This window comes from Ceratina calcarata, unplaced genomic scaffold, assembly GCF_001652005.2.
Source record: "Ceratina calcarata isolate Rehan_Ccalc_2016 unplaced genomic scaffold, ASM165200v1 scaffold478.2, whole genome shotgun sequence".
Classification (NCBI taxonomy): Eukaryota; Metazoa; Arthropoda; class Insecta; order Hymenoptera; family Apidae; genus Ceratina; species Ceratina calcarata.
The window spans coordinates 1-18,099 of NW_017172008.1; the positions used below are offsets into that span (position 1 = coordinate 1).

Here is an 18,099-nt window from a genome sequence, read left to right on the forward strand (position 1 = left end):
ATTATAAGAAGCAAGCTTTGTTTTAATGTAAGAATAAAATCTTTCTTTTACCTACACACAATGATATTAAAATTAGTATACTGTTCACGGTACAAATACCTAAATAGAAGAAAGCAATAAACCGTCGGTAGAACACATTGCGTTATAGAATTGGTAATAAACATTATTTTGCAAAAGTCTATTAATACATTACGTTAGTCCAAAAAAAATTAAAAGAGAAATGGTCACACCGGCTCTGGCTCTGAGCATAAAATTCCGAATACATAAAGAACAAGTCTTTAAAAGTCGAATTTCGACTCCTCGTTGTATCAGGTCCTGAATTAAAGTTAAAATAAAAGAGAGGTGATATAATTCTTATTATCAATTTAATCTGTATAGACGACGTTATTCTTATATTAAATACAATGTAATGTACAATGTGCTTGAGAATGATTTCGCTCTAAAAGAAACGTGACATTATAATGCAATCGTTTACATATTTAGTTACTAATAAATTTTATCATTTTCTTTTCTCAACGTTGCTTTGAATTCGATAGTTACAAGTACGTATTTATAGTTGGGTGTTGCCTTTTTAATTTTCGTATTTTTTATAGCATTCAAAAAGCTAGCAATTAACGGTAGCGTAATATGTATAGATTAATTAAATATCTATCGTCTATAATGAATTTCTTTGAATTTCGACTAAACTTTCATTTCACTTGTAATGCGGAAGCAATCGTATTTTAAGAGACGCAATAATGTCATCGATAGCGCGGAATTGCGAAAAAATATTACGCGGACTGAAATAATTAAATACACATGGATCAAGAAAATACATATTCCAAACATCTACCAGTAATTGGATTTCATAAATTAATCCATATTTTTAATCCAATACTAATTGCACTCACTTGTAATTAGTAACTGCCAATTAAAAGAAAAAGAGAGAAAGAAATATTTTCAGTTTCAAGCGTAACCATTTCTCGTACTTGAAGTATGGTACATAAATACATACATACATATACATACATACATACGACGTAAGAGAGAAAATTGATATACAATTGCGGATTCGTTTGTCGCCGAGCATCTAATTCAAATTATGTACGTACATATTCCCTTCTATTTTGTCAGTTTGAACGACAAATTTTTTATTTCTTCAATTGATCAGAACGTGAGTAACATCGTGCATTGTTTTCCCTTAAGCATACGCGTAAAGTCAGAGTGCCCGTTCGCGAGTTTTACCTTTTCGAGGTGACCGCGTTTCAACGGCAGATGAAAGAAGGGAAAATGCATTTCGGCGAACCTTGGGAACGCGTGAGATTGATTTTTATAAAAGAAGTGGCACACGACACGTGGAACACTTTTCTGCTAGTTTCAAAGAATGCGGACAAACCAATGGATGTAACGAGTGGAATTCATACGGTCGTGTACGTTATTGCATTCATACTATTTGAAATTTATTTGAAGTTTAAATTGGATGAGGCACCCCTTTACACGAGAGGCTAAAAGAAGAAAATAGGCGTAGCATGTTCGTGTATACAGAAGTGCGACGATAGTTCGGCCGGATTTATGATGTTTGTACTAATTCTCTAAAACGAAACGAGTATTCTATTTCAACTAGTTTGCTGTACAAGTGCGTTCCGTTTGCACTCACGGTGTTACTTGAAAAGCCGTCGAATTAGAGCCGATCAAGCTTAATTGGAACAGGTGTCCGATATCGAAACATTTTAACTCTAAAATTGCGCAAGTGAAGTTCATTGATCGTAAAACTGCGAGCAGAGTATTACTCGTGACGATCTTTTAACAACGCGTGTTTACTACTAATTAATTTAATTGATAGATTCTCGAATAGTTCGACGTTCGGTATTTAATCGAACACATAGCAATCTTTATTAAAGGGACCACCAAACGATTCGATTTCGATACTTAAATAAGAACGTGGAATCTTTGATTCACAATCATGATTTAACACGCATTTTTCTTGCTTCTTTTTATTTATTCTCCATTAGCTGGATTTCAGATTCGAAAGTATTATTATTTATTCATAATCGAAGTATGCGCTTCGTGTAGTTTAGATCAATGAGCTAAAGTGTTTTAGATGAAACATCAGCCCGGAGAATACAATATTGTCAACGGAAACTCGTGAATCAACTTTCGGCCCCCGGAAACACTTTCACGGATCAAAGTGTCTCTTCTCAATCGCAGCAGGCATCTCCTCTTCGGTTTCCTTTGTAATCTCCTCGACGAAAAAATCGATTTCCGCGATAGCTTAAATGTATTCGGCAAACATTATCCAATAAGTCACGTTTAGTAGGGCGAATAGAAATGGGAAGAAGACCCGGGAGACTCGATCGATGTTCAAGGCGCGCATTCGAGCCTTTTGGGCCGGAGTGGGTCCTGGCGGTGGACCTGGTGTCGGCTTCTGCGATCGGCCGGATAACAACATTGCGTTCTCCTGCGTGACAACGATCACAACTTGAACCGCCGCTGTGCAGACAAAGCTTCTGTGCCTTGGACACGCGGAGAGATGAACGCGTGGTCGATAATGCCGTCCATCGATTCCTGAACTCGCGATACGATTCGCAATTTATAAATTCTTTATCATTTATACTGAAGAACGTGTAATACACGTTTACGAATGTATTCCCGCCGACGTCAACAACTACTTAGTTTCTGAACACGTTCCATGGGGTTGAATGCTTTCACCCTCCATTTTCCAAGGCGCAGAAGCTGTCTGAATCGTTTAAGAAAATCTTCATCCAGGCGTTACCTTAGGGGCGATGTCGAAGATCTTGTCGAGCTTCGCGGAATCGGTGCCGCTGGAGGACGGCGGCGCGGGCGGAGGCGCGGGTTTCGGTGGCGCGTCCGAGTCGCCGAGGACGATGTTCACGAGGCAATACTCCATCAACGCCATGAACACGAAGATCGTGCACACGGACATGAACGCGTCCACGGCTTTTAAGTACGATACGGGTGGCAAAGACGCTTGACTCTTCGCGTGCTGCGTCGAAAGAGTCAGCAGGGAAGTCACGCCCAACGTCACTCTAGCTGGGGCAGCTTCAGGTTTGATCCAGAACGAGACCCACTAATAATAAGCGACGCGAACAATTTCATTTCAATATAAATGTGCAAAAAAAATGAAATAAATCGTTCATGCTTTCGTAGTATATAAAACTCACCGACATGATAACGATCAGACAGGTAGGAACATAAGTGTGAAACAAGTAGTAGCCAAGTCTACGTTTCAGGACGAACACCACTTCCAGGCAAGTAAAATTGCCTAAACATCGACAAGATTGAAAATCAAGAATTTCAATGATATATCTATACTTTATGAATATGAATGCTATCACGACCGATGAATACGAATATGTCAAACGATTAGCAATTACAAACATAAGTGCGCGTAATTGTTTCGTTCGAGCGAATGCAGAAATACATCAGCACAATTTCGCAGGAAGCCAATTCAGTTTCCGTTTGGGACCGATTCTTCGTTCGCGTTTCGCGCCGACTCTTTTAATAGTTAATTAGGAAGAAGAAAAGATGTATTCATCTTATTCAGGGACGAAGCGTCGATTTAACGCGACATGCGTCGTTTACCTGTGGAATAGACTTGCGTGCAATCGGCTGTGTAATTCTTAACCAGTTGCAGTTGCGGCAGCTCGATGTTCTCGTCGACGACGAGTGGCACGTCAGGATCCCACTGGAAGATCATTTCATCCGTCGTGTGCGACACTGTTGACCGAGTTGTTTTGTCCTTGTGAAATCGCTCGGCATTCAGACCGCTAAACTAAAGGAATATTCATGCGGATCTACGGTAATGTTTCGAGAATGAGACACGAGTGTTCGATTCCTTTTCATACGACAGATATCGTAGGATAATGTCTTTTAAAAACAACGGTTACGCGTTATTCTCAGTGAACAGATTTTCGGTGCTTTAGTCGAGAATTGGGATATGATAGTGAGGTATTGAGAAAATGAAACGTGAATGGTTCTACTAATACTCTGTTTCATTTGATCAAGCGTTAGATAATGTACTCACGACTTTCCATTTGTAATTTGCATTCCTGCGTATCGTGAGGGTAGATCAGGAAGTTCATGGCACATGACAATTTCAATGTTAATCTGCAATATTTTCGAATGATGATCCCTTCGAAAAACTAACTACGATATTAAACATGCAGGACATAACGTTAACAATTATATCTGTCAGCAAATAGATAGAAAAACTATATCTAATTACTTCAGCGTATTCACTGTTTCTTACTTGACCATGTATAAAATAGTTTTATCTTTGTACAACCATAAGTAATGATTCGGTATGGTCATCGTCTGAAAGGTCACCGATTTCGCGTTCTTGAAGAACGAATCCGGCCGCCACATGTTCTTCAGCCAGTCGACCTCCAGTAATCTTAAATAATGTAATTGACGGACTTCGTTAAACGCATTTGAGGAATAACAATTTTTCTACGAATTTTTCAGAAGATAATCTTTATATTTTTTTTACGCGTCATGATTAATTTTACCTATATTCGGATGTCATATTTTCTGGTAGTCGTAGCCTGTTATCTTTCCAAGTTTGGGCAAAAAATATGTCAGCTGCATAGGTCTGAAAAAGTGATTCGACGAAACGATAAAACTGCTATTTATATTTAGAGTAGGTCTTTCAAACTGTTATTCGTAAATCGTAAAGAATGTAATTCTGCAAAGTAAGTACCATTGAGGTCTCGTCAATGGAATCGAGACCCATGACAGTGACGTGGAAATAAACGACGGTCGCCTGTCCGTCTTTCTTCGGCGGTCGCATTTTATCGTACAGTTTAGGGTCCTCCGGTAGAAGATCGAAGAACTCTAAGCTCCTCCTAAAATTTCGAATCGCAGCTTCAGTAAAACGCAAGCACTTTTCGCATAAATACACATATCCATATTAACATTCACGATTATTTATTAACAAAATCGGTTCGCATTAACAGTCTCTAGTAGAACAGTAAAAAAACCAAACCAGTTAGCATCTTATTATTAGCAATAAATTTATTTCATAAAGCATTTCGTCGTTTCTTAGATTCTCAGTTCTCTTCGTAATAAAAGTTGTATTTCACAACGTGTTTCACTGTCGAAGCACAGGATCACAATCGAAGATCATCAAAAGCTTTTGGAACGTACCAACAGTCCATTAATTTCATAGTTACATTTATTACATCACAAAATACACGAAACACTTAGATGATATATTATACTGATCACATAATTGCAATAATTTAATTATAAATTATTATTTTGCACATCATACACTGCACTTTCAGGACTTCTTAAACACTTTGACACTACGAACGCTCCATGTTTCTACCACTTTCTTCCTCGCGATTTATGGAGATTTTGATTCTGATTCGAATCCTCCACTTCTGTAATTTGAGATACTGAGAAGTCAGGACATGTTCGAATTGAAATATTTTGCACTTCTCCTTTTATACTACTTTCAGAAGAATGTATATTTTTACCGTCAAGCAGGACTCTAGATCTTTAAACAAACTTTATACTGTCATTTATCTTAGAAAAACAACTTTCTACTAGTACTAGTGGTATTTATGAAACTACCAGAAATATCATACGCGTTACTAGTTAAAAACTAATTTGCAATGAATATACTTCATCAATAATTTCTAGTGAATGGAGAAGTTATTAATAGATGTCTTAGTGATATTGAGATTTTTCGGAAGATCAAGACTATAACTCTAAGGATGAAAACTGCGGTAACGTTAATTTCCTTAAGATGGCCGGCGCACTTAAAACACGGGAGAATAGAAGAGGAAAAGGAAAATTGGTAACCGGTACGAATCTTACTGGGCGTCCACGGTGCGTCCGAACAGGAGAAGAAGCACGACCGAGGAAAGGATTGCGGAAACCATGCCGCCCCCATGCGCCTCGTCCACCGACATCCTTCGCCGATCGCTCCTCAGCGCATCTTCCCCGTAATAGAAGTGAAGGGAACGGATAATCGAAAAAAAAACCGAATCGGCAGGTCGAGCGGAACGAAGGGCGAGAACGGAGAACGGCAAGAAGGCGAAGTGAACAAACGGAAAGAATCGAAGCCCTATTGTGGAAGACAGGACTCTATCGGCTTGGCTGCGGCCCTTTCGTCTCTCTCTCCTTTCTCGTTCCCCTCTGTTCGTCGTTCCCCGAATCGCGAGGACGTGCGACCGTCGACTGACTTCTTCAAACGACTTTGCCGAAGCTGCAGAATCTTCATCCTCGCTGGTAGAGAGGCAGAGGTGGAGGTGGATCGCTCGTCGTTGGTAGCGGTGGTGGTGGCGGCGAAGGTGGTGGACCACGGGAGCCAGCAGGGTGCACACACCGATGTACAACCCCCTCGCTCCAACCGCTTCTTCCTCTTAACTCGATACAGAGGGAAAGAAGAAAGGGAAAGAAGGGGTAACTCTCTCTTTCTCTCGCGCACACACGCGTTGCTCGGTGATGTATACAGACAAGCGAAGACAACGGGGTTTGGGAGAGAGTCGGGATAGAGAACGGTGAGTAGGTACCGCCGCGAGAGGACCGGCGGCGTGGGGAAAGAAGTGGTGGTAATCCCCGGTGGGTCCGTGAAGAGACGGTTCCAACGACACGAATTTACCCCAATGCGGCACGTCCAATGTGTTGTGGGCATCCTTCGTTTCTACCGTGCCGCGCCGGATGCTGTAATCGCGCGACTCGCCAGAGAACGCGCTTCGCTCTCTGTCGTGTCGTTGCGCGCTAATTGCGACGACGAATGCTCGAGGAGAAGAATAACGCACGCACGAGTAGAACTCGCCTATTCGTCATTTGCATACGCCGGTACCACGCAACCCCGACACGGCGACGGGATCTTGCTTGTCTTTCGAGCTCATTTCGAATGGAGGTGTATTAATTACGAGATTTGAGAATAACACATGCGACTGTAAATTTTTTTTTAAATGTCAAGCGGTAGAAATTAACTATTCACAAGACGTCAGTATTTCGTTTAAAAACCTAATTCTTCTCGTCGACAGAGATTCATTAGTAGCGTAACCGTGGAATGAAAACGTATTTATTACAACCCTCCAAGGAGATGCGCGTAACGAGTTGCGGTGAGGAAAAGAATACCAAAGTGCAATCGTACATTCTAGTTTACTTTGATGTATGAAGTTACAACTACGAACCACGAAGAAACAGCAGTACAATCTCAAGTCGAATACTCAAACGAGATCTCTTCACTGAGCTAAGAGAAAGAGATGTAGCGCAATTAATGAAACGCTTTGAGAACGTGTTTAGGTTTATTACAATTTCTGGCTGACGATTAATGCGTGTTCACTATTAAATAAAGTATCATAGAGTTTTCTTAATGAATAATATGAATACTATGCATCATTCGATATAAAGTATGTTCACTTTGGATGACACATTGCACGTACTTGAACAAGATTCAAAGATCGTCTTCCAGATCCCCGAAATCAGGTGTCGCGAAATCATAAAAATAAGTAGCCAAGGAGGAAGATAAACGCAAAACGATAATGAAGACAGGGAGAAAGGGTAGAGAGCGCAGTGGAAGAACGTCACCGATGACGAGGAAGAGAAAGCAGTGGATTCGGGAGGCGGGACGTTGGAAAGGATCCTGCAGTCTCTCCTCTTGCACCCGGCCCACCCTTCTTGAGGGTGACTCTCAGAGACGTTAACTACCGTGCTATTTGAAGACATCGTCGTCGACCGACGGGACACGCCGCTCGATATATCGATCCTCGAAAATTGTGCCGCGAATAGAATGCTACGTGTTCGCGCCGCTCGTATATCGTCAAGTGGCCGCTCGCTCTTCGAGAAGGTATACACATATATACGCGGGAGAACGCGCCCGCGCGCGTACCGGCACACTCGTCTCGCCGAAATCATACGTGCAAGAACGAAGAACATCTCCTCGCGAGAGTACGTAAGTACGTGGTCCAAAGATACGGGACAAGAGACAGCATGGGATAAGAGGGTGCTCCCTCTCGCCGCTTGTAGAATATGTTTCTGTAACGATGTTACCAATGATTGGACTGACAAAAATTATTCGGGGACTCGAATCATCACCTCGAGAAAGAGACAAGAACTTAATTGCTAAATTGATTACAGTAGAATTGAACAATTGACCTAGACGTCGGAGCTTGAAGGGACAAAGTAGCATACCGGCAACGTACCCAACTCTGTTCTCTATTAAAAATGCACTTCTGCTATAGACTTCGGCGTCAAAGGTGTCCCCGATCCTTATCGATAATTTCCAGAAACTTTGCATTATTAACGGTGGTCCTTTGTCATCCTTATCTTAAAGTCATAGCTTTACGTTTACCTTTTTAAGAACTAGATCGTTACTCTAGCCGCGTCCATTGTCTTTTATAGATACTCCTATGAAAAAAGTTTTAAATGCTCGTACGATCGCGAGATAGTAATTTTTTTACGAATAAACTGAAATAATGAATGAAGTAATCAATGGAAATTAGCTGCCTGGATTATATGCCTTAACTTTTAATTAGACTACTACTGCATGTAATTATTTCGACTACGAACTACAACGAAAAATTTCATTAACGGAGAAGTGGTCGAAGATAATCAGGATCAATTTTCTATCTTGAAATGACACTTCTCTTTTACGTGACACGTGAGGGATGAGCCGTGACCGTTCTCATTAGTACCGCCACACAATTAGTAACAAAAATTCTCTCGAACATCTTTAAAATACACGTAGAATCTTGATCTATATTTCTCGATGACGTACACAGATAAAACCTCTGATTTTCACAATTACACGCTTCACAACGAGTTACAACAAATCTTTTACTTATCACAAACAATCGTACTTTGGTACGGTTCCGCGGAATTGATAAGTACCTAATACTTGGTCAGGGTGAATGTATTTTCTTTTACCTTGACCTCGTGGCATTACCTTGAGAATGATAAGAACGAATTCCTTTTCCCTTTACTGATTCTAAGTCGCACTACGTATCGACCAGTCTTTCTGAAAAGCGCGTTTCCACAATGCCTTTCTAATTGTCGAGTGCTGGATGTGATATGGCAACACATTCACGCAGACAGACGCTGTATGCGGAGATGAAGGCTCCTCCAAAAAACAAAATCATCAGGAAAAATAAAGAATTATTAATTTATTCATAGGTGATTTAATTTTTTTACAATCTTTCAACGTATATGATTGATCGAATTCATCATTTGCTATTGCTTTCGAAAAATATGCATTTGCTATTTTAAAAAATATAATCTGATGACTAAAAGTATAATTTAGAGTCCGCATGAAAACGCTAGTACCTTCAATTGCACGATAATCGAAGAGCTTAGACCTGGAGAAAATTGGACATTTCGTATGGAGCGAAGAAATATATTTGGATGCGTCTGGTGACGTCATTTTTTGTATTACTGACGTCGACACTGCGGTTGGCTGCCGTTAGAAAGGAAAGAGTCGAGAAACGGATTGCTGAAGGAGCGGTTCGAGTGGTTCCACGGCATTCTCCTATTCCCAGTGGTGTTGCAGGCCCAATGACCTGATTGTCGAGGGTAAAAAAGAAGCTGCTCTCGATGGTTCGTTACCACGAGCCTCCCCCGACGCGGAGATGATGTCTGCGGTATTTCCACATGCAAAATATGTCCTGCTTATCGTACCACTTTGAATACGATTCGTTTCCTCGTCATCGTGTTCGCGATCGCGAACGAACAATTCCGACCACAAAGGCGACTGATAATGTGACGTGGTGGAAAGGTTGAAAGTTCACTTGCGGTGCTAATATCGACTCTGAACTGATAGTTTACTAATTTTCATTTTATTAACGCAAGACTGATGCACAAATTCTTCTTCGAATGAAAATATTTGTAAAAGACAGGAGCTGTTCCCCTTTTTATCTTTACTAGGGTTCGATTCTTAACTTTTTTCGTACTAAGTTAAGGAGCCAGGATAACAAAAAGAAGATTATCGGATCAAGATCATCGTGTATTATCGAATTTTTAGATCTATATTTGACTCACTCAAGAACGAGTGGGGGGGAGGTAGAACGTTTAAAAAATCGAACTCGTCTCAAGTGACCGAAGTGTTGTCAGCTTCTCTTCGATCATCGGCAGTGAAGCATTTACGTCAAAAGATTCTGTGACGTCACTCGACGAGTCTGTGATCTCAATCAAAAAGCGTTAAATGCCCATTTAACTTTAAAGAATGCACGAATTCTTTGATCTGACATTAAACTGAATTATCCTTCGCGATCTGTGTAGCAAGGAATTGTTTTATGCGATGAAAAATTGATTTTTTATAAAAATCCGCGGTCTATCGATTATCAAAGTGTGTAACTATGTTTCGAGGAGGGTTTATCATTGATGTTATCTCTAGAGCATCGGAATCTATCGCGATCACACTTGGAGAATTACTAGAAGACCTAGGTTCCGACTATTTCTAATAATAACACGTCGTCGTTGGATGAGAATACGCGATATCTATCATCTTCGAAAATATAAAATGTACCTTTAACTATAAATAGTCAGGTAGGCACTTAATGGGTTAAGCATCGTAGTTGTCAGCTCGGCGTATTGATCTCTTATGTAGTTCATTCTCTGTGTGTTTTGACGACAGTGCCACTTCTTTCTTTTAATTATCCACCTGCCCGAATGTATCAACCGTGCTATAATTAATAAATGAAGTGTCATTGCTTGCTTCTTAATTGATAGTCGATACCGTGTTTGAGTTAAAAAGGATCTTGATCTTCCGCGAACTCGGACGTATAATTTTGAGAAATCGTTTTTTCCTTTCATTAAAAAATGTAGTGTTTAAAAGCTGAAAGGTCCGATCTTCGAAATCTAAAAGTTAGAAGGAATCCACTGAATTTTATATCTGGTATCAATCATCCTTCACTAGTCGCGTTAATTATCGCATATTAAATTCTACAGAGTGTGACAGTGATGACGATACGATGACTCCCGGACTTTCGGTATTCATTATATCAAGATTTTCAATATACCTAGAGTGCATTATTGATCTCACAGTCAGCCAAGTGCACGTGCACTCGTGAAAGATTTTTCACCCTCAGTTCCCTCGAAAACGAAGTCACCAATAAACCGAGACTTCATTCGACTCTGCTAACTGTCTTACGAAGAATTACTATAAACGTCATTTGAATAATTAACATACGTTCATCAGTCTGAGATCACGTGTCTATAGAAATCTTAAAGATTGGTTTATCGGTTATTGAATTGTATGATCGAGCGTGATCGATCTTCACGGGTGACAGGATTAAACGAGATTAGGGAAAACCGACTGGGAGATCCTGCGGTCGGGTGTGTGATACACGTCGCCGCGGTAGTGTTTTTGCGAACGTCAGCTGAGGTACTCTTGGCGGAGGCACGTCGAAGAGTACGGGGCTGGGCGCGGAGGGACACAGCGGCTGTGGCGGCCGGGGCCGGGGCCGGTCGGGCTTAGCTTGCCGTTAGAGAAGCGTTTCAAAGCAGCAGGAGACGATGCACGATAAGCACGCCCGTTCCTCTTTCTTCTGACCTCACGCCGTTTTCTGTCTCACCCCCTCGGGCCGTGCGCGGGGGCCACCCCCACGGGCCGCCTACCTATTATTTTCGACCGATTGCCAATTGTCGTGCAACTGTCGACGTAGCATGCTCCCGCGTCTGCATCCGATGATTCCGGTTTTGCCGCAGCAACGGAAACCCTGGAACGATCGCTGCCACTCGATCCTGCAATTTTCCGTCCCTCAAACCGGTATTCGAGCGACGGCTATTGGTTCTACTGGCAGTGTACTTACAGTGGATATCTCACGTCTCACGTGGTACATCTTCGTCACAATCTGATTTTATCTATTATCCTTTGATAATTTGATGGACGTGCGATTTTTTCATTAAATTAATCGATGCAGTTTTAATGTTATTTTTGAGTAAAACAGAAATTAACAGAATTTTTGTATTGAAACACAAAATATGAAATGTAGGCAATGAAGGATATAGGATCGAGGAAGAATGTCATGAGCATAAAAACCGGAACTTGATTAAACGATCAAAAGTAATTTGGAAAAATCGATCGACGATCGGACAGTGACGGCCGATGACGCGCAAGATCGCCCCGTTACCTCGAGATTTCGAGGTCGATCACGTCCTCGTCCCAGAAACCCAGGGATGAGGATGCACTCTCCGTTTATCCCACGGAGAATGGCATACTCGGCTACTTGAATTAATTATTTCGTTGCGTCAAACATTTGACATTTTTTTAACGTCTTCTACATTACCTGGTCCGAAGATAATCTTCGGCGTTCGCGCAACAGATTCCTGAAAAACGATTCGTGAAATGAGACGCGTGCACGTTCGTCGAAGAAAAAACAGAAATGGTTGACAATATTGAATGCTTTAATATGTATCTAAAATAAAGATCGTATCTGAAATTGAATGATAGTATTAAGGGTAAAAACACGGAACAGTGACAAGGAAACAAACAACAGACGATAAAAGTCCAAGCACACGACAACCCTGTTCAGCCTTAAGTTTTTATAAAACAAACGATTTTGCACGCAATACAATATCAGTTCATCCAATACGATGTCGATCTCCTAAGCGTTTAGAAAGTAAAACGAGAGAATGATATCATTTGTTAACGCAGTCACTTGACCGGACTTGTATCGGTTTAGCAAACAATTGCTTTTATACATTCTTCGAACAACGAATTTTACAGTATAAAAATAAATCCTTATCAAACGATGTGTTCAAATATATTCACATATTATAATACAAAAATAAGAAAACGAGAAAACGTTTGCCAATCCAATACAACCGAGAAAGTGAAAATTATCTCCGTACAAATAATAATCGCACGCGTTTGTTTGTGTTGCCTCTTAGAGTTCTGAAACGGAATCATTTATCTGTGCGACGTCACTTGAATTCTGTTTTCTCATTCACTCTTCTTCTCTGTTCGAACAAATCGTGTCGGTTCGTAACGGTCAAAGCTGAATATTTCCATGAACAACGAGTGTGATTGTGTCTTACGCAATTGTACTATTAAAAAAGTATACGACATTCTTCCAGGCCTGAACAGAACTTGTAACGTCGTAAATAGGAATTAATTTTCTTGTGCAATCGGTTAAGTAAAAGTTAAAGCACTCGCTAGAAGTTTCCTTGTTAAACAATCACGATTCTTGAATGAAGAATTCAGATCTGGAAGAATTGATGAATAAACCAACAGTCACGGTGTTAACAAATATTCTTGTACAAAAAACGCGTGTAATCATTTTCGTCGAACCGAAAACAGTATTTACATGTGGAAACGCCAGTTTCTTATCAGTGGGTACATTTTGCACTCTCTTTTAAGTCGTGTAATATCGAGCGTTGTGCTTCAACCGAACACGTTCACTCTTGGACGTCAAGAGAAATTTAACACCAAGGCGTGTCGAGTAGTCGATTATGAATTTTGATTTTTGCTTCATGCATTCTAACAGATATTAAACGCAAAACGTTCTCCGGTCATTGGCACTTTCTTCAGAGGATAAGTTGCACGAAATATACGAAAGGAGAAGACGAATCAGAAACCATTAATTCTCTTACGAAATGCAGTTGTATAAGATTTGAATAAAAAAATTTCGCAAGTACGTAATTAATTTTGTCGAACAGATCATTCGTCTTTCGAATTCGAATGTACTTGTATTTATATCACATAAAAGACCCTTTATTCAATCTGACCCTTTACACTTACACGCTGCCAGAAAATTAGCGACACCCTAAATTCAAATATACATTTACTTAACGTTAATATCTAAATTCATCAAGTTTTTTTAACAGAAATCTGAGTGATTCTCAAGATGTTCCACCTAAAGGCATTATAAAAATAATAATTATTGTCCTCGTGCGTTTCAATTTCTCTCTGTCTGATCGGCGAATGCTTTTAGAACATGTTTCCTCGACCACAATCAAATGAACGAAAGAAAATGCACAAGTTCGAAGCACCAAGGGTCCAGCATAATAGAATCGGTCGTAGAAAACGTCTCAGTGAATGATAACTTAAAGGAGAAAAGCTTGTACACGCACGCTTCTCTTATCCATGAATCACATCGCGCCTCTCGGTAATATGCATCGCGTATCGGAGCTCGCGTTATTAATCTCTATAAAAACGAACCCCTTAACCACGTGATGACGTTTTAAGAAAGTAAAAGGTAGAAAAATATATTGCATACGCCGCTTCACCGTTTCTCGCTGATCTGATGCCGCGCGGAGATCCTCGATCGCGAGGCTTTTTCCTTCGTGTGAATCTCCCGTCGACGCACGTCCACGGACAAGCGCGTATTCCTACGAAACTTGTGGTAAAAGGGTAATGCGAATTTTCACTTCAATTCTAGAAAACTTCCAACGCTCTCCAATACGCGTTCCCGTCATACCGTTTCCAACATTTCTTGACCCCCACGTTGTTAAACTAACTTTCAAATGCGATGGATCCCGATTGATCGATTTCCTCTTGTCGCTACACTCTATTTGTACTTTAGTTTAGACTATTCCTAGTAATCGAACATCGTCGAATCATACGCTTTTATTCTGTTGAATTACAAAAATGCGGATGCAAGCTGAGCAGCGAATTGGAAGTAGGTGATTTGTACATGAGACCGGTGAATGTAAATTGTGTCCTTTTAGAAAACGATTCTGTCAGCATTGCTGCTTTGTCAAAGTTGTATGTCGAAAGTAGTACAAGATGCATTGATTTTGGCACAGTATCCTGGTAGGAGGGACACCAGTACCGATACAGTATTTCGACGAACCGTATAAGGCTTGGTATGTCACATTATATTATATCGAATATAACTTGATGTATTTTGGAAATTCATATAAAACAAATATATTTTCTGATACATTCCTTACAAACTGAGAAAAAATAATTGAAAAAGATATTTTAAAGCGGACAATGCGGGGTCCATCGCAGGAAACGTCACCGAATGGACAGAGCTCCTCTTTCATACACAGGTATAATAATGTCTACTTGTCTACGGCATATATCGAATAAAAAAGATTACTTATTAATTAAGCCTTTCACTGTTGCTTCCCCGTAATGATGCAGTCGTGTTCTCCCTGCATGCTGAGAAAATCACTATCACTCCTGATCAAACGTTAAAATTCATTGTCCAACGATTCGGGAAGTGCGAGAACGTTGCCAATAGAAGGAACACTCGAAGGGCCTTCGTGATTTATTATCTCGTGCTACTATGCTTTCTCGAGTCCGAAGACGCAGATCGCGAGCACGATTTTTGAAGTGTTATTCTTCGAACCTCGACCGAAACTTCGAACATTTTCCACGCAGTTACATCATCGAGTAAGAGAAAAAGGAGTTTTGCCTTTTGAGTAAAAACAAAATGAGAGAGTTTCGCTTTCCATCTCAACCTTCCCTCGTTTTTCATTCACAACCTTTGCCTTGCTTCTCTCTCGTTCTAGTCCTCCTTTCTCTTCTACATTTCAGACACGTTCTACTTTCGAATTTTTACGCGTAAGTCGGAAACAAGTTTGGTTCTAACGATGTAAAAAATGTAGCTCCGAAAGGATCGAGGAAAGTCGGACACGGCGAGGGATCCATAGATTCCGCGCTCATTTTTCGGTTTCTCACATCACACAATGCATTCTTCACATTCGATCACTCACTGTATAAACTGTTTTCTCATATTTTAATCGTTTTTCTTCACTGTTCGGCGTTCTCCTTGATATTTTCCACTCTTTTCTATAAAACGTTGTGAATTTCTTTGTATTCTTTTTTTTTTGTCTTTTTATTCTTTGCAACTTCCATACTGGAAAGTGATCGTAAACGATACGAGAAGCAGTCATCGAATTTCCAGTTTGCTTTTTGATAAGTACAAAATTGAAAAAAAAATCTCGCAAGATGGAATATTTAAAAATAATACTTTGGCCACATAATTCTTGGAGAAACACGGTGACTATAAAATATTCATTGACACAAAAATTGCACTAAAATCATATTCCATAGTAAACATTTTATTATATACTAATCTTTATAGTTGGACCACAATCAATGCTAATCATCTACGTATGCGAAATGACGAGCTGTACTATGAATTATTTTCTTTTGCAATGCTCGTGCAATTCAGCCTCGCAATGAATATTTTATATTCACTAAATCTTTAGAATTTTCTGAAAATCAATTAAACGCTTAAACCTAAACTTTGACGAATAATAAGATACAGGCAATCTTTTCTGAAAAAATTACGATGACTGCGATTCGTATAATATTATAATATGAAACTACAAAAGAAATCGAATAATAATCGTAACACGTCGCACTGTCCGTCCGCTTATCGCGTACAAAGACTTAGACTGTGATAATTAAAGAAGAAATGCATCGATTAAAAGATCAAAGAACGTTTAAGCTGCATGATAAGCAGCAATATAATAATAATAATCGAATCTCGCGCTTACGCTTAAAGAGTATAAAATGCAATTGTATTCTCATATTTTTTTTTGTCGTTTTAACACTGGAAGTAGAATATGTTGTTTTTTTTTTCTTCTTTCACATTCGTCACTCAGTGGTTACGAAAAGCTACGTAATATACGAAGATACGATTAAAAACGATCGGTTATCATGCGTGATTATCCTTACAATATAAAATCTCCAAAAAGGAAAGAAAAAAAAAAAGATTTCGCGACGTCATGTCGCATTTTGTATCGTTTTGTTTCTCCTTAACTTTCTAGTGTTTTAGTACAGCGTCTACCCATTCGAGGATGAACAACCTATGCCACCGACTTCTGTACAATCCTAAGTTGAAGCATGACCGAACCGTTTCGCGGAATGAAGAAACAGTCAAAGTATACGTCTACTGCGAGTCGACTCCTTTACTTTCATTTCTACAAACACTGTCGTACGAAAATAGAATATTTTACGCGCAGCAAAAATTCTATGCCATATGTATATGTATAAAGATAGCGACTATGTTTTAAAACCTCCCCCATTTACTTTATTCACCTTCGACCCATTCGGTGATGTATCAGTTATTGGTAATTCGTACATTAGAGAAATACATTTTCCTTTAAAACATTTTACAATTAAAAGCATAAAGGTAGTTCTTTTTTTGTTGAATTTTCAATAAAGATGAATAGAAAAATGGACATGACTCCCATTCGAATGAACAAGAATCAGTCGACCTCAGATCAGTCATTCGTATTGATAAAATATTCGCATAAAAGCACATATACATATGTATATAATAATATATTTTACAATCGACTAATTCTATGAAAAAGAAACAAACAAATCACCCATAAATTGTTTAAAATAAATAATAAACGGTATAGTTTCACTTTACCTCGAAAAAGTAATCATTCTCCAGATCTCAATCTAGAAATAAGTTTCTTCCTTCCGGATAAACGTTTCGGTCGAGACTCGCGTTTTCTCGATAGTCCCTCCAAAAAGTCCGAAGTAAGAAAAAAAAAATAAACGCAAACATGTTCATATAACACGCTGGTGTCGCGTATATTGAATTTTTGGGGGGAGGAGAAAGCTCACAGAAAATGGCACAGTGGTATTTTATACTTTTTTTTGTTTGTTGGTTTTTTTTCTTCTTTTTTTGTTATCCCTTTTATCCCCGCGAGTCCACAGCTTGTTTGAGCAGAGAAAGTCGGAATTGCGTGTAGCGGCACAGAGAGGTTTGTCTCGCGATTTACTTACCTGAGGCAGCGCAGCCACTTCGGCAGGATGGCTGCGCACCTCAAATAGTCTCAAATGGATCCGCTGCTGTCACTGGGAAAGATCATCATGTTTTCAGCACCATACGACGGTGTCGGCGAACCTCTCGCGTCGAGGGAAGCTCTACTCGCGGAGCTGAAGCTACTGGAACTTAAATCCTCGTAACTGGCAATCGATTGGCTGCCACCTAAAACAGGCAACGGGATTCCCAGCTTTAAGTTCCGGCTCAGAACTGTAAAACTATATAACTGCTAGTTTGTTAGACGAGTACAGAGATTTTAAATCGCGATCAGCTCTTAAGGATGTATAGGCTATATACTTAAACAATGCTAACATGTTGAATTTGTTATTATAGATTCCTATTACTATTAAAAAGCTAAAATTATAGTGATTTCAAATTTTTCATAGGTAATAGTATCATC

General features: G+C 39.7%; 1 protein-coding gene across 2 annotated transcripts; it reads right to left on the bottom strand.

Annotated features, from left to right (window-relative positions):
• Positions 1-348: 348 nt before the first annotated feature.
• Positions 349-6,235, bottom strand: ort (glycine receptor ora transientless). Of its 2 annotated transcripts, none has more exons than XM_018028878.2 (9): positions 5,824-6,235; positions 4,700-4,844; positions 4,509-4,591; positions 4,250-4,393; positions 4,025-4,107; positions 3,583-3,717; positions 3,162-3,262; positions 2,753-3,067; positions 349-2,437 (listed from the first exon to the last, which is right to left on the bottom strand). In XM_018028878.2, exons 1-9 carry the CDS (start codon positions 5,916-5,918, stop codon positions 2,252-2,254), a joined length of 1,287 nt encoding a protein of 428 aa, XP_017884367.1. In that variant the 5' UTR covers positions 5,919-6,235; the 3' UTR covers positions 349-2,251. The 2 variants fall into 2 exon arrangements, with proteins under 2 accessions (XP_017884367.1, XP_017884368.1); XM_018028879.2 differs by having other exon boundaries at positions 349-2,404; positions 5,824-6,232.
• Positions 6,236-18,099: the final 11,864 nt, after the last annotated feature.